Consider the following 16633-nt stretch of genomic DNA (forward strand, 5'->3'; position numbering starts at 1 on the left):
GAAATGGGAAGTCTGACTTTGTATTTTTGAATTCTGTTTGTGGCAACTCATGGACAGACGCCCGACTGGAATGAGCGCCAAGAACATGACTCATTGTGCTGTCACAACAAAGAAATATAGAAAAATGTAATAGACTTAAAAATATATATTTCATTTAAATTTGTTGCCTTGTTTATGTTTATTTTAGGCAATTATCAGCATAAAAAAAAAACTATTCAGTAGAGTGCATAACTCTGCCAGCGCCAGACAGTTCCCTTGTGAAACCACATTTAAATTTACTAGAATCTGATTTTTATTTAGATTTCTCATCAGTATCACTCCACTAAACACGCCTGATTATTTTTTTTCATCAAGGTTTGTGAATTATTCTCTCTTGAAATCTACAAAAATCACACAATGTTAGAGAAGTTAATCCAGAATTCATCCTTTCACCAAGTTTCTGGTCACACAGGGCAGACAACCAAACTAATGCCAGAGGAAACACAACCTCCCTGGTGGAGGTGGAAAACAATCTAACATTATCTTCATCGAATTCACTGGATGCTTTAAAATGAAATCATTTTTATGTTTTTTGTGCATTGCAGTTAAGCCTTTGATCCATAGAGGGTGCTCCAGCCTCCCTTCAAGCCTCCTGGTCAACTTGTGAACTTTAACACTGTGAGATGGTTTTTCAACATAGTTTCTTTATTTAGGCTAAAGTTCTAAAGTTGTACATACTAATATAACATTTTTTATAATGCTTTTAATGAGTTTCTTTATTTATAGGCTATGCGATTCTTTTGTGAATAAATACAAGTGTTACATGTCAATAGGACTAAATCATAATGATTTTTATAAATGGTTTATGTTGAGCGTGTCCCAGACGATCAAATTCAGGTTATCGCACAATAAAAGCTCATATCTCCACTCTTTCTTTTGGTGTAGTCAGAAAACTACAGAGAAGTAGAATGTATTAAATCTAACTTGTAAAAAACTAAGTTGGGAATAAGACGTAGAAGTCAGATCCTCAATAAATATCCTACATTTTCAGGAATCTAGCCAAAAAGTTTCAATTTCAATTTAAGATAGATTTGATAGAACTTTATTTATCCACACATCGGGGAAATGCACTTGTTACAGCAGCAGGCAGGTCACAAAGAGGTACACAAGAGAATACAGAAATATAAGAATAAGGGACTATAGACAAAAAACAATAAATAATAAAAAGTTAAAATAAAGAATACAAACTACTTAACGCTAACATGTAAGCATCATTACTCAGACCTCCTACGTGTAGCAGTTGGGGAACTGTGTGTATCAATTTGAAGCTGGTTTATTGGTAAATATTGTTTTTTCACAGTTTCAGGAAGCCCCACTTGCGCAGGGCATCAAAAAATTATTCGGAACTCATATTGTTCCTCTCCACGGAAATCTTTAGTAAAAGGCGAAAGATTTATGCGATCTGAAGAGAAACATGAGTGATCTGCCTTCCTGGAGGTTAACCGGAGATCCTGATTCCCGCAGAGACGTACTTTACTCACGGTGCCTCCACACACCGAATCCCCCACACTGTCAATAATATACAGTCACTACAAACACAACATTTACTTGTGCATCAAGTCATAAAAGAGTTATATAATATGTTATCAGATCCAAAATATACATTTAATAAGAACATTTGAACCCTGTCGCGCGGTGCATGATGGGTATGAGGGCTTTGATCCAGCTCCCTTTCCGGTATTAACTCTGTAAGAGCTCGAACAAAGATAACAACACGAACAGATGTGAACTGATAACCAGATGTGAAGTGGATGATTCACAGAAGAGAAGACAAAGTTGTGTGGTCACGAGTTAATAGAAGAATAGCTCTGAACTTCACACACATGCGCAGGACACACACCGGAAGTAGGAGAAACAAAGCGAGATGACTAACCCCAACTACTTCCGCTCTTGCAGGAAGTCGTCCTACCAGACGACAAAACTCCCTCTTTCAACCAGAAAACAACAAAATGTAGTTATGATAGAAGGTTGAGGGTCCATGTATAATTTTGATTAATAACATAATTGACACGTTCATTACTTGTGTCTCATTTCTTAAAAAAATAGGCCACTTGATTACAACCTGCTCCTCCAGCGTCTGAAGATCCACAACGTGAGAAGGACAACCACTCTTTGATTGAACAAAATTCCTGTTTACACCAACACGAGTCAAATCAAACCTTATATATAACAGTGTAAAGTCTCAGCCTCACTGTGTAAAGTGCCTTCAGAGAATGGATGTTGTGTTTGGAGTGATACACATAAAATTGAATTAAAAACATTTATTATGAAGGGTCCCATATCTAAACGGTTGGGTGTCATTGTGTTACTGCGTTCAAACAAATACATTATTGACATATACCACATACATTACATATACATTTATTGACATTCACCACATATATTCCTTTGACCTCTTTATTACACTCTGCAGAACAGTCAACACTTTGTACCACACATCCCAGCTCCCTGTTTCAATTCATACACACACAAAGTAGAACACCAACAGTAGATAATGAGCAGACCTTGGCCAAATCCTCTTCCACACAACACACTAAGGCAGCTGCGTTGAGACAGGAACATTATGACCTCTGGTAGCCACGACAAACGGATTGCACGTACGATATCTTCATCACGCGACATTCCAAGAGGATGAGGCACTGTCACGTCTAGATGCAGCGGCCTCCATCTAGTTTTGACCAATCCAAGACGAACCCCAGTCACGCCCAATATATCAATATAGAACTAGAGGCCCATGCATGTTCAATTGCTGGACACCGCGTTTTCCTGACCTGTGACCTCTGAATAAACTTGCTTAATTTCAACTTGAGAACGACGACTCCTCTCCTTTGATTTTCCACCCGCAACAACATCCTCTCATCTCGCCTCTTGAAGCCACAAGTGTATTATGAGAGAAGTAATTAAAGAATCTACTCATGTACTGACCAGCAGAAACCTTAAGGTGCTTGATTCTCTTCAGCACATTTGTAGCCTGGGACCCCCATCAGGTTGTGTGTGTGCTATCAAATATAAATATTCAACTAAGCACTGAGTGGAAAGTTGTATTTCTGCAGGAGCGAATGACCTACTGATGAAAACTGCTGGACAGTGGATGTGAAACGATGTAACTGCAGTGAAAACAAACTGATCGTACCAGGTTCTAATGCTTTCATATAAAAATGAGGAAACTCCTTCAGGGAAGTGTCCAAGCATACAAGTCGTCCTTGTGATAGTTTCCTGTTTTCAAATGTTCTTTACACAAATCAAACTATTGCTGTTTTCTCAGAACTGACACTTAACCTTAATGCTTATGTATTGTTTCCCCCAAACAGCGAGTGTGAATTTCAACAAGTTGCAGGATGTTCACTTCTGCAACTTGATAATCAGAAGTAGGACAAAGATTTCACACAAGACAGATGAGTCAAACATTTCCCTTTTATGTCCCAGTTAAAAGTTTCTATTATACGAGGGTAATGGCACAGCAGAGTTTAATTGTCTTTGCATTTTCAGTATTTGTAAAATTGAACAATACAGCTACCAGCATGAAATAATCGATCCAGTTTTATTACAACCGCACATGAAGTGTGTCACAATCAGAATGTTAGAAGTACAAGAGACAAATGGCAGTTTTGTGCAAAAAAACATCATCAGAATCGCCACCAACACCGAGCGTCATCAGAGAACACAGTTAGAAACGGGCCCTGAAGAGCAGGATCCGTGCAGTACCAACAGCACTCTGAACACAGTCACGGTTTTAAAACATTTTTATTCCTCCTGTTAAAAACGTTAGAGATCACAACAGTAGCTCTGCTGTAAACACACTGATGTTACAGGTCATCGACGACTATTAAATTACACTTTAAAAAGCCCTTTTTAAAGAGGGCACTCTATCTTTGGCCTGCACCGGGAGGAGTTGGTTCCTTTGTCCTTCTACACCAAACGGATTGATTGGTTCTACTTTAACTTTTGGTCATCTGTTCAAATATAAATATAGGATAATATCTTAATATAAAAATAAGGCAAGTTTAATGCTCCTTCTAGTGGCAATTGTGGTCACATTTTTATGGGCATTTTTCCACCAACCCCAAAGCCACATTCTGTGTTATTGAACAACGAATGATTCAGAGCAGGTTTCTGCTTCTTCATCTTCAAGGGGACAGTAAACGTGATTATTAAAAAGTGTCTGAGTGCAGCTTTGATCCGCTTCGCTCTGCTCATATAGCCTTGACATCGACGAGGTGGCCGTGCTGGGCCGACTGCCTCAGGGTCTTGATCCCTTGCAGTTTGCGGCCGTGAAGTGTGAAGCGGGACCAGGCGGCCAGCTGGAGCAGGGCACAGGTGATAGGCACGAACACCAACATGTAGAAGCAGCCCAGGCGAAGGGGCGGGGTCCCTGAGCCGGAGGCAACGTCAGGCACAGCAACCAGAGAGTCCTTCACCGGTTCCTTATCGAAAATATCGTAACCTGGGGAAGAGAGGAGATACAGTCACACATTCAGGTATACCTCTCAGAATGGATGATTCAACCTGAAAGAATATGATGACTGTGACATCCCAAAAATAAAACAGGTGAAATATTTAAATTGTTTCGTTTTGAATGTACGGCTAAGATAGTGTGGTTTGAAATAAGCTTAGCGCCACCCTGTGCTGATTTTTCTAATTTGTGCAGTTGTGTAAGTAATTTAAAAGGCAAATACACGACTACATGAATTTGCATCAGTCTGTCATGTGTACTTTCTTATGGAGGATCCAGTGTTTGGTTCTGTACCTGTGTAAACACACAGCAGCCAGGTGCCAATGAGTGGGGCGAAGGTCTGGCCAGGTTTGGTGAGCAGGGCGACCATCCCGAACAGGAGGGCGGAGGCGGCCTGCTGCCGTCGGTTCACCACAAAGTCTTCGTCCACCAGGTCGGAAATGACCAGTTTCAGCAGCTTGCACGTCCCCTCTGTAAACACTCGATTACTGGGAGGGAGAGAGGGAGGGTCACACTCATCAATCCAAACGGAAAACAAAGTAGTTCATCATTCATGTGCTGAGAGCAGCTTCTGAAGAGGGGGAGAGAGAAAGCTTAAGTGCACCTGTCTGTAAAACCACATTAAATTATGTGATGGAATAACTTCATCCCCCTTAATCATATACACACAGCTCAGCCTGAAGGTTTGAGAGAAAGGAACAAAATCATTCTGACACTTTTCACTTCTACCACAGCTGTGAATAATATGCAGAACACACACTCAGCTGCAAGTGCTCGACAAGGCAGTCACATCCTGCTGTTAACTACAAGAGCAGCTCTGTTATTTAACAATAACAATGGGATAAGATGCCTGACTGAATAAAAACCTTTTAAAACACTCTTTATCTGAACAGATCTGTAGATAGAGGGTGTTTTTAAAGCTTTTTGAGGCAAATTCATGATTTAGGGCAACATAAATAAAGCACTGTGTAGTGAAGTTTGTTGGATAAAACTTGTTTAACTCAATATTTGGACACAACTTGTAACAAATGTTGAGTTAAGTCAGTGTCTTTGTGAATGTTCTGCAAAAAGCAACCCAAACATCCTTGATAAGTGATGTTGATAAGTGATATAAAACAAGCAAACAAAAGAACAAGCTGTCACCCATCAGATCCCTGATGCATGTCCACGGCCGTACCTAGCAATGAAGATGCACAGCAGATAAATGTGGTCGGCCCCTGCCAGCACCATAAACACACCAAGTCCCAGCTTGAGCATGAACAGCCAGCGGATAATCTGGTAAACCCCGTAGCGCTGGCACAGTGTGAGGAAATACAGGTTGTTCAGGTGGGGGGCAATGTAAGAGATCCCTGCATGGAAGCAGAAGACAGAAGCATTAAAAATGATGAAACAAATATCAGCAGAAATAATATAAGAAAATTAAGATGGAAGCCAACAAACAAGACTACAAATCATCGAAAAGCTTTAACCTAGATTATGCTATTATAAGTTTTTCTTGTCTGTATAGTTTCATCACACCTGCATTGAAAAGATGTGAGAGTTACTGCTTGTTTCTTAAATAGGGAGCTTACCGAGTAAGATAGAACCTGTGGAGGCAGAAATGTTGTCAGAGAGGAGATGTTCCAGGAAAAGAGGAAAGAAGTTGTTGTTGAAGTGGCAGTGAAACACCTACAGGGGGAGAAACAACATAAATAGAATATCACTATGTAGATGAAGTAGAAAATATTCTGATTCAAGATTCAAGTCAAATGTATCTTCACAATTTTATGGTTATTGAAATTAAACCACTAGAAAAAAGGTGACTCCATAGAGTAAGCAATTCTTTTTACATTATTATTACATGAAGACATCTAGTACAAATTAATCTTGTTAAAATAATCCACCCAAACTTTTAATTCTGTTTCACGTAAAGTGTTTATCAGTCATTCCCACTTTATCTCGCCCAGTGCTCGTAGCACAATAAACAGTATCTCACCTGAACAAGATTCATTGACACAAACCACAAGAAATTCTTCTGTCTGGAGAGCTGCTTGAGGTACTGTCCAATCGTGACAGGTTTTTCTGGATGGTTTAGAGCTGCATGGCCAACACTCAATCTGGGACAGAGCAAAAGAAAGTGAACGGAGTGAGATTGAGAGGAGCAACACCAAGGTCATTTAGAATTTCTAAATCCATTAAAAATCCTTACTCTTTGAGCGTCAGTGCCTCATCTTGTCTTGGACGGACTTCTTTTTGAAAACGACGCTGCAGAACCCTGGACACTAACAAAAAGCCCCCGATGGAAAAAGCTGCCAGAGCCACGCAGAAGAGACGGAAAGAGTAAAAATCCTCCTTGTTCCAGAAATAATAGGACAGAAAGACGGAGAATGAGCCCAGAGCGCTGAACACCGAGCAGTGGAAGTTGAGGCGCGTGCGATCTGTGGCGGACACGGCGAGGTCCGCCATCAGGGCGCTGTGGTGGAGGTCCACCATGGTGAGGAAACCGTCGTACATGCACAGGCACAGCATGAACTGCAGACCTGGCCTGGCCCACGCCACCCAGAAGGCCAGGAAGGACAGAGCGAAGAGGGGGCCATTAGTGGAGAGAGCCTTCAGGCGCTTCAGCACCACCTCCGGAGTTGTGATGGGAGAGCCCGTTCTGAGGGGGGAAACAAAAAATGCAACAGGAATAAGACACAAATTTGAACTAGGTGATGATGAAAGACAAAACAATGTAAGGCCAAAGGTAGAGTTTTAATACTTTTAAGCTTTTTGAGTATTTTATATGAAGGTTTACTTCAGCAGGCGAAGTGTTATATGACCACCTATTTAAATACGGAAAAAGAAACTACGAACACAATGTAATAAACCAATCATAGTGTAAAAATAAAATTACTCAATGAAAATACTGAGCTACACTTTGCCTTATGATAGTGAAACACAAACACAGGCTTCAGCATCTTGTTGCATCTGATAAAAAAATCAACACTGGAACATTTGCATTGGCTCATTTTCATTTACATGTTTCTATGTTTAGATCTCACTGTGTAGGAAGCCCACGTATTGGTTGACCTCTGGGGTTTCTCAGAGAGAACAGAGGAAGAAGGCCGGTAGGAGACACTTACTGAGGAGAGCTGAGGAAGGAGCGATCACTCAGCCATCCAAACAGAGGGTCATTCAGGCTGTTCCATAGAAGGAACACCGTCTGTGGAGCATCAGAGAGGAAGTCAGGGCAATTATATAAATAAATATGTAGAAACATGGATTTATTGATATCAAGTTTCTGACAGGATGAAGTAGGAGAACGGCAGATTTACTAGATTAAGCTCTGGTGTCTTTTGATGTTTATGGGGAAGGAAATGAGGGGAAAAGAGAAACTTGCAACACAGCAGATCTAAATAACTGTGATCCAGATGCAGAGTCCGACCTCTGTGAACATTAATCACTGAGAATATTACTGAGAATCTAGACTTTATTTACAGAATAATGAAGTAAAATACTTGAGAGCGCCAAGTAATAGGTTCCTCTCAAATGATTAATTCCATTTAGACAAAAACACACATCATAATATATATTCGGGTTTATCATCTTCTGGGTATAAATAGTCAGACTCCAGTTTCTCTACTCACTTACCTCTCCCACCCAGAAGGAGACTTTATCAATCTTGTAGATGGACACGAAGGTCTCCATGTAGTAAAGCAGGAACACATTGTGGAGGATGGAGGTGAACAGGGCCAGTGAGCCGTACAGCACCGCAGTAGAGAAGACAACTTGCGAGCAGCCCCAGACGCTCCTGCCCATTCTCCTTTCTCAATCTCTCTGCTCCTTCCTGTCTCTGAGCCAAGCTGCAAACATCTCACGGCCTGGCCGACCCAGGGTCACCACGTCATTGTAGCCTGCAAAAACAGAAAAGTTATTTTATCTTCAGAAGGCAAGGGGGAAAGTGTCGTCTAACCGAAACACTGCAGGCAAACGATAAACGTGAAAAAGCTACAGACATTAGTCTCGTGGTGAAATCTCAGCATGAATAACCCAAAACCCTAATCTCTCACATTCCTGATTCGGTCTCCTCACAGAGGTTCAGCAGACTAAAAGGAGCTGTGGTACGGTAAGTGCTCATTAGTTAGGCTGAGGGCCACGGCTCCCTTTCCCTCCGGCCCACTACCAGCTGTGGATTGGAGTAAAACAGTAATTTCCCTCAGTTACTTTTATGATGACTCCACCTCACTGTTCCTACCACTCTTCTTCACAGGGAAACCACAACAGGGAAGTCACATGACCGTCTCCGCAGGCTCAGTGCTTTCACTGGGCTTTATTGTCCTCAGGTGTCATATTCAACATTGTGTTGTGATGGTGCTACTCTATAATTTACAACTACGGTAAATGCAAAGGGTGTGGTATTAGATTTGCAAGGCGCAACATAATGATATCTCTGTGTCACATCAGCCTGGGAAATAGAAAGACACACAGTAGAGCTCGTATCTTCGTCAAGGCCAAACAACAGTCCCCTTGCATTTAATCAAGTAGCAGCAGATTTCACACACTCAGAGATATCAGTTCCCTCAATATGGCATATTTCTTTCATCAAGGTTCCTGGGAACGGACATGGGTTAAAACATGACTTCCATGGCGGAGGTAAAACCTTCTCTTCCTTCACCAGCCGAGGACAAAGCATTTCATAGAATGACGGCAAAACCTGCATCAGTTTTATTACCGTCAGTTTCCTCTCCTGCTCTTTGCACCCTTATGGGGTCACTTTAAAAGACCTCTTACTTCACACCTGATCTAAACAAGCTTAAGACTCTGATCTACGAACACCTTCAGCGGGAACGCCATTTTATAGATCTCAATAGCAGTGTCTCAAGGGGATGTGATCCCTTCTGTCAGAGGCAGCCACAATGCACTTTCTAAACACCTGCAGAAACCACATTTTCATCGCAGCATCTGAGTGATATAACGATCTTGGCAAAAGCGATCTCCTTGGAGTGTAACTAAAAGCTTTCTAACCCTGCGCCTATCAGATGCAAACAGTGAAGCAGGATGGCAATCAGCAGGTAAACACCAGACCACATCTCAAACACATGAAACTGGTTCTACTTGCTGACTTTATTGTACACTTTACTCTTTTCAGATCTAAATAACTTTAATCCAGAGTTTAGAGTTGCACTTTCAAATACTGGCCAAAATCTGATAAAAAAAAGATAGAACTGGAAGCAGAGGGGGGAAACATCTACGTTATTCATTACCACCTGTGAAGAGTCATCTAGGCCTCGAACATGGTGGCTGAGCAGGACAGGCGTCATCTGAACATGACGGATGGGCCTACCGGTAATCAGGTGTAGGACTCCACACACAGGAATCAGATGTAGGACTCCACACACAGGAAGAGACATTATCTCATCTTTACTTGCATCTCTACTCTGCCTTCCAGTGAAGTAAAGGATCAGTATACGATTCTTCTACTTGTTTTTAAAGCTTTAAGGACCCCACATACCTAGAAGTGTCAGATCCTCTGAACAGCTGCTGCCATCTGCCCCTTGGTCGAGGGTAAAGAAAGTCGGGCTTTTACTGCAGCTGCTGCACGTTTGACCAGAAATGAAGACCCACGTGTTCTCTACATGCTTTAGACTGTACTTAGTTATTTATTTATTAACTTTATAGCCTTTTATCGTATGTGTTTCATCTGCCAATGAGGTATGTGCTTTATTAAGATTGCACATAAACTACTGGATGGATTGGCAGGAAACTTAGTGAGGAGGAAATTATGATGTATTGGTGAGAGAAGAACACTTTCAACCTGAGTTAAGATCCAGAGTTTGATCCACTTTGTTTAGAATTGCATTTTTCACATTTTCTTCAGAGAATAATTCATGGATCATTGTGAAAAATGAGAATGATATTTCGGTGTTTGTATAATTTGGTGCAGATTGAGGAAGAACTGAATTAAATGTTTTATATTCTTGTATTTCTCTTTGTTTGGATTCATTCTACATTGTTCCAGTCAACTCTGGTTATCTTGCTTATCAAATAAACGTGACTTAAAGGCCCCAGATGCTAACACACATGAACAGTGTCTAATAAAACAATAATGTAGCTATAGCTTAATAGGAATATAAATAGCTGAAAAACACACATAACAAAATGTGTCTAAATGGAAAGTGGAGGAAAATGTCGCTCTCTGAAAACAGCGACAGACATCATCAATAAACAACAACAGCTGTTATCGATTATCGATTAGAAAGGCGTCGTGATAATCGATCACATCCACAGGTAGCTAAGTAGCTAACATTAAAAGTGCTAGCAAGTGAGAAGAACCACAACAACCACGTACAACTATCGAGTGCTAACAGGTGGAGAGCAGCTGACCACTGCTGGTTAGCATTGGTAAGATGCTAGCTGGTTAGCGCCGGTTAGCTGACTCGTTAATTTTTCACCGTTAACTTTCACGTACGTCGCTACCGGAGCGAACAGACGCTACGTACCGATGAAGGCGCCCGCTAACCCGGGGAAGTTAACGGCGTGTGGCTCGGTGTTTCTCGGTCTGTGAGGAGCTGCGGTCGGTGGTGGAGGCAGAACACAGACTGAAGAAAGACAGACAGTCCACGTCATGACAACTACAGACGTGATCTGTTCTGTAGTCACACACACACAGGAGCGCTGCAGCGACACCTAGTGTTGGATTAAGAATCACACCACGCCCACTTCCGTGTGACGAAACATTGACAATAATGATGACAACTAATAATAATAATACACTTTATTTATACAGCACCTTTCATACACTTCGAAGTGCTTTACAATAACATCAACTACATCAAATAAGATCAAACAATAACAACACGTTAGCAATGAAACAAAGACTTTAGGGTTAAAAGCCTAAAACATGAATATGGGGATTTTGAATTGTTTGTTATAACTATCAACAGAAGTAGCTTGTCAGATGTGTGGTGGGATTTTGTTGCCTGAACTTTCTGTTGCTCTTTTTTGGGATATTTAGCAATATATAATACTCACAAGACCTGAGAAACATACTCCAATAAACATCATAAACATGAGTGTGCTACACCATTAAGAGACTTTTATTACCCACAACATATATTTCTTTGAATACCTTTGTGTAATGTAACAAATACCTGGTTATTGTCTTCTGTATGATCCTATATGTCTTTTTGTGGTGTAAATTCATAGAATCTGTGATGGTGGAATTCCATGTATCCTTGTATAGATCAAACAATTATACCTGAATGGAAGGGCTCTCTTCAGGATGATGGGCTTCCGCTCAGCAGGGGGCAGCATTGTATCAGTCATGGTTAGGAACGTCACAAATTTGGCAAACATGTTATCAAATTATTTAATTATGTCAGCTGCAGTTGAAGTGTTTAACTATTACATGTGGGAAAAATCATGATTACACATCTGGAGTTTAAACATTGGTATCACATGGAAACAGTAACACCTGCATTTAAAGTAACACTATATACTGCATTTACTGAACAATACTTCAGACTTTTTTCTGAGTCTTTGCCATTCTCTATGATGTGCACTTTATGTGATGGGAGGATTCTACCATTAAAGTGTGTTTACTGGGAATTTACTTGACTGAATTGTATTTCGGCGCTGCTACAGCTAAGTATGAACCACCCTTAATTTCAATAACTTGTTATCTGAGCTCAGCAGATTACCATCATATCTGTGAGTGTATTTGTCTCTTTGTCACTGAATGCATAATGGACATTCAAAGCCGACAGTGTTAAAATTGTGAATGGACCAAATCTGGTCAATACAAGGGCCTGTTCCGTCTCCACCCCCAGAAAAAGTCCTGTCCCTCAAGTCGTCTTTCATCAATCAACAGAGGACAGCATTTATTAAGAAGGACATCATGCTACATGGAAGTGACTGAATATGCACAGAGAATCACAAACACACATTCCCCATGCCTTTGCCATGACCCGGACACTATGCATCTGCGTCTGGGTTCAGGTCAGGTCACAGTTCAAGGGTCATGTCCCGACTTCCTAAACAGAGGAAACACAATAATTCACACACGTGTTCATTCAGAGTTTAAGAGGAAAGTAAAAGCAGCTTTTAGAGAATCGACTGCACCCAGAGCCTCTGCATCTGTATTGTACTGAGACGGCGGAAAAAAGAAAGCAAACAAACACATATTTCTTTTCGTTATTACATTTGTGTTGTGTATTTGTGTTGCCAAAGAGGTTAAAGGTTTTCAACGCAGCTCCACTTCCTCCCACTATCCAGCAATTGCGCTTAAACATCCCAGTTGTAAATTCTGCTGTCTTGCAACTTGCGTTTCTGAGGCTGCCCAGTAGTTGATGAATGCGCTGGACCAATTACGAGTCAGTCTCAGCTGTCAATCACAAATTTTCACCCCATTTGTTTTTAAAGCATGAAATTACACATTAAAACCAAATTTATCAGGAAACGTAGACACTTGAAAAAAACATCAGTGTGACAAAAACTAAACCTAACACGACACAAATCGTATTTGAAAAAACTTTATTTGACGTGTACTTCGACGTTTCATTTTGTTCCATCTCCCATCAATTCACATGGAGGAGGCTGGATTTCTGACCTATACTGCAACCAGCCACCAGGTGGCGATTGATAGGTTTTGGCCTTCCTTTTGGAGAGCTGTGTATTGTGTATTGTGACAACTGAGCCATCTAACAACCCTGTGATTCTGAACATGGTTAATGGATAAAGAAAATTAATAGATGAAAGGATTTTCTAAACTTTTTAAATCTGTGTCATCATCCAAGATCAAGCTACTTCGTATTATAAAATATTTGCGGTATTTTATTCCTGAGATGTGGCAGCTGGTGAGCAGGGGGTGGAGGGGGAGGATGTACAGTACAGGGAGAGAAAAGGAGATCAGACAGTTCGGATCGATAAAGCACAGATGAGGGGGTCCCACGGGAAAAAACGGGGTGTGCTGCCATCTGGTTTAAAAAAAATCTCAGTTCAATCATCACATCCCGCAGCAGGAGCACGCTGAAATCTAAGACATCTGCACAGACTCACCCATCATAACCTTCACTGTGCTTAATGATGGTGGTTTGCTAGACTTCCTTTGTTTTTCTCCTATTCCAAGATGTTCTAGACGTAACAAGGATGCTCCTCCGGCCGCGCTGCACCGCTCTCACAACATGATACCTCTCTCATGCCGGTTATTGGTGTGAGTGCTCTCAGAGTAATTTAAGGGCTTCCTCGGCTCGTCATGTACTGCCTCTCCATCTATTACAGTACATTAGAAGGAAAGCTCGCAGAGGAGGCCGGGGATCACGTTGCCGGAGCTGTTTATGCTCCTGCGTCACTGCTGTGTGTGAGTGACAGGTGAGCGGCTGCTTCTCCCTGGTCACTGTCACATGTAGAGGAATATGTACATACACACATATACAGTGTGTACATGGGAGATATAACCAAACTATACAGGGGCGGTCAGAGAATGCATAACTCAGTTTAAACAATTGTAATGGAAAATTCCACTGATCAATGTCTTACTACTGTGATGAATGTCAGACTTCTGTTTTGACTGTTTTCTGTGCACTAAGCTGATGCAACCTCAAAGTTCTTCCCCTTACTTGGTAATTCCACCTCCTGTTGACCAGTAGCTGTGCAACTGGGTGCTGGGGCTGATTCCTCTTTCTGTAGCAAGTGATGCCGGACAGCAGAGGATTCCTGTCTGCTTTCTGTCTTGATTCCTGTTTATCACATTGTATAATAACCTTCATTTTTAACTTCTCGTGGTTGCACCCTGAAGCCTTGTTGCTGACCATGAATTTTTCTCTGAGGAAATCAACAAAAATGTGAAGAAACAGACTCTCGCACAATGTTAAAGGTCCAGTTTGTAGGACTTAGGTTAAAGGGAACGATTGGCAGATATTGAATATAAAACAATCCTAATGATGTTTTCACTAGTGTTTTTCATCTAATTTGTATGAATTGAAGTTTTTTTACCCAAGAATGAGCCCTTTATATTTAAGTACTTTATATTTACGGACGCCGCCATGTTTTTACAGTAGCCCAGACTGGACAAACTAAACATATTTTGAGTTTTTAAGACAACTGAAGCTGCCACATGTTCTCTGTCATGTTTGGAAGGGGAGGGTGAGGTGAGGGGTAATCAGCTGCAACATCCAACTTCACCACTAGATGTCACTAAATTCTACACACTGAACCTTTAAAGAAAGTAAAAATAAAAAAAAATGAATCAACCCAAATGGTTTCTTCCCAGACACAAATTTCATTCTATTCGTCCAGTAAATTTTGTGTAATCCAGGAAACTAAAAGACAGAGAGAAAAAAAACATGTAAAGTGTAAGACTCACACTGATGACACACAGACACACACACACAGACACACTTTTCTCCGCAGCACCGACCACCTGTAACAGAATCCTTTTCCTGGAACCTGAGCTGGACAGTGAACGTCTCCTGGACCACCCATCCTGTGTCCCCTCGCCCGGCGACAGATGGTCAGTGTGTGCGTCATTGTATTTGTGTGCATTTGACAAAATAAATATCAAGAGTAGGAAAAAGTTTTATTGTGACCGACAAGCATTTCACCTCGTCACAGATTTTGAGAAAAACTTGTGAAAAAACCTTATTATGAGATGAATTGCTATGGTTGAATTAAAAACTGAAATTAGATTAAGTCAAACATCATGTGATAATTTATGCCGCTATCATCTGCTTATCGTCTCCTATTGAATGAGTTATTATTCCCAAGTCTTCCAGCCAGTCTGTGTTAAAGTGGTTGCTTGAGGTATTCAGGCTGCTTGAAGTGCTCTTATGTCATCTCACTATCAAAAAACACATTTTTCAAGAAGAGGAATTCAGGAAGGGCTGACCGTGATTCTCTGCAATGAATCAAACAGGCCATAAGGATAGATAGAAAGCTGATTTATTTTTTGAGGCACATACATGACTCTGAAATTGTGAAATTGATTATTTCTATCCTCTTCTTTCCGTCTGACCCCCTCTCTCTTTCACGTCATGCATTATTTATCCAACCGTAGCATCCCAGCTTCCCCTCTCTGCTGCCCCCATGTCCCCCATCGCCCTCGGTCCTATCGTAGTGTGTGTAAATCACTGACTCACTGAGATGATGCGTAGAAACGTCATTCTTAAATCGGAAAAAACACTGGTACCATCAATCAACAACGTAATGATTGGATGTCCTGAATCTATCAGAAAGGATCGGTGAGCAAAGATGCTGTATATTCCTCTGCAAAGGCCCAGCATTCAATCAAGCGGCACTAAATTACACACACTGATAGATATCAGTCCAATAAACATGCCAGATTTATTTTTTGTCATCCAGACCAATAAACTATTCTCTGAGAATGCAGTGGAAATGTTGAAAAATATCTTGCAATGTTCAAGAAAGTGAAACAAACGTTACTGGGCTCTTCCTCTGGGCCAGGCCTCCACAAAACCATCAAAAGCACACAAAACCAGAACCTGCATCTGTGCTTCACCTCCTGAAAACACGCAAAACAAGACATACAACAAGGATGCCACTAATCCTTTGAAAAACGACTGTACTAGACAACGTCATCACCACTAATACTCCATAATGGATGTCGTGAACATGCCACGGAGAAGATTTTGTTTGTGCACCGCTTTAGTTATTGATATAAAGTGACAAAACCACTTCTTTTGCTGCAGGGTAAATGTGCTAATGAAGACTGTGCACAAGCACGACAAATTTGTTAAGCTCACAAACAACTCTGTCAATCTTTGAAATCAACCTGTCCTCATATTGAATGTGATGACATGTATGGTCATGATCTGAGCCTGAGCAGAACATGATGTGCTCCCTGGTTTATACCAGGCCAACACATTGCCCCAGGTGTCGGCCTCTTCTAACACGAGCTCTCCTCCTCTTATGCATAAAGGAAGCAGTGTTTCTGATGAGAGCCGCCCTGTGTTTTTACTCAACTCCCACAGATTGACGATATTTAACATGGAGGTTTTATAACACAGTGAAAAAAACAGTACAGTTTTTATGTGTCAAACCTAGACCTTGTTCTAAGAATAAGTGCAGCGATAAAGGTTTGGGGAAGATAACATTTAGCTTAATTGGTATTTTAAGTCGATACATGCACGTTACTGCAAATAGTTGAATAGCTGTAGGGATCTC

The 16633-nt window shown here is 41.1% G+C and overlaps 1 protein-coding gene and 1 non-coding gene across 3 annotated transcripts; both read right to left on the reverse strand.

Moving 5' to 3' along the window:
• Nucleotides 1–1347: 1347 nt before the first annotated feature.
• Nucleotides 1348–1461, reverse strand: LOC128427949 (U5 spliceosomal RNA). The gene has a single exon (XR_008333781.1). It is a non-coding gene; the product is annotated as a U5 spliceosomal RNA (small nuclear RNA).
• A 2100-nt stretch (nucleotides 1462–3561) lies between these two features.
• On the reverse strand, nucleotides 3562–11102 carry mfsd13a (major facilitator superfamily domain containing 13A). Of its 2 annotated transcripts, none has more exons than XM_053413346.1 (9): nucleotides 10954–11102; nucleotides 8105–8367; nucleotides 7597–7676; nucleotides 6681–7130; nucleotides 6468–6588; nucleotides 6064–6160; nucleotides 5670–5841; nucleotides 4787–4980; nucleotides 3562–4483 (listed from the first exon to the last, which is right to left on the reverse strand). In XM_053413346.1, exons 2-9 carry the CDS (start codon nucleotides 8270–8272, stop codon nucleotides 4233–4235), a joined length of 1533 nt encoding a protein of 510 aa, XP_053269321.1. In that variant the 5' UTR covers nucleotides 8273–8367; nucleotides 10954–11102; the 3' UTR covers nucleotides 3562–4232. The 2 variants fall into 2 exon arrangements, with proteins under 2 accessions (XP_053269321.1, XP_053269322.1); XM_053413347.1 differs by lacking the exon at nucleotides 10954–11102 and adding an exon at nucleotides 8524–8665.
• Between the last annotated feature and the right edge of the window lie 5531 nt (nucleotides 11103–16633).

This window comes from Pleuronectes platessa, chromosome 21 (genome assembly GCF_947347685.1).
Source record: "Pleuronectes platessa chromosome 21, fPlePla1.1, whole genome shotgun sequence".
In the NCBI taxonomy this organism is placed as follows: Eukaryota; Metazoa; Chordata; class Actinopteri; order Pleuronectiformes; family Pleuronectidae; genus Pleuronectes; species Pleuronectes platessa.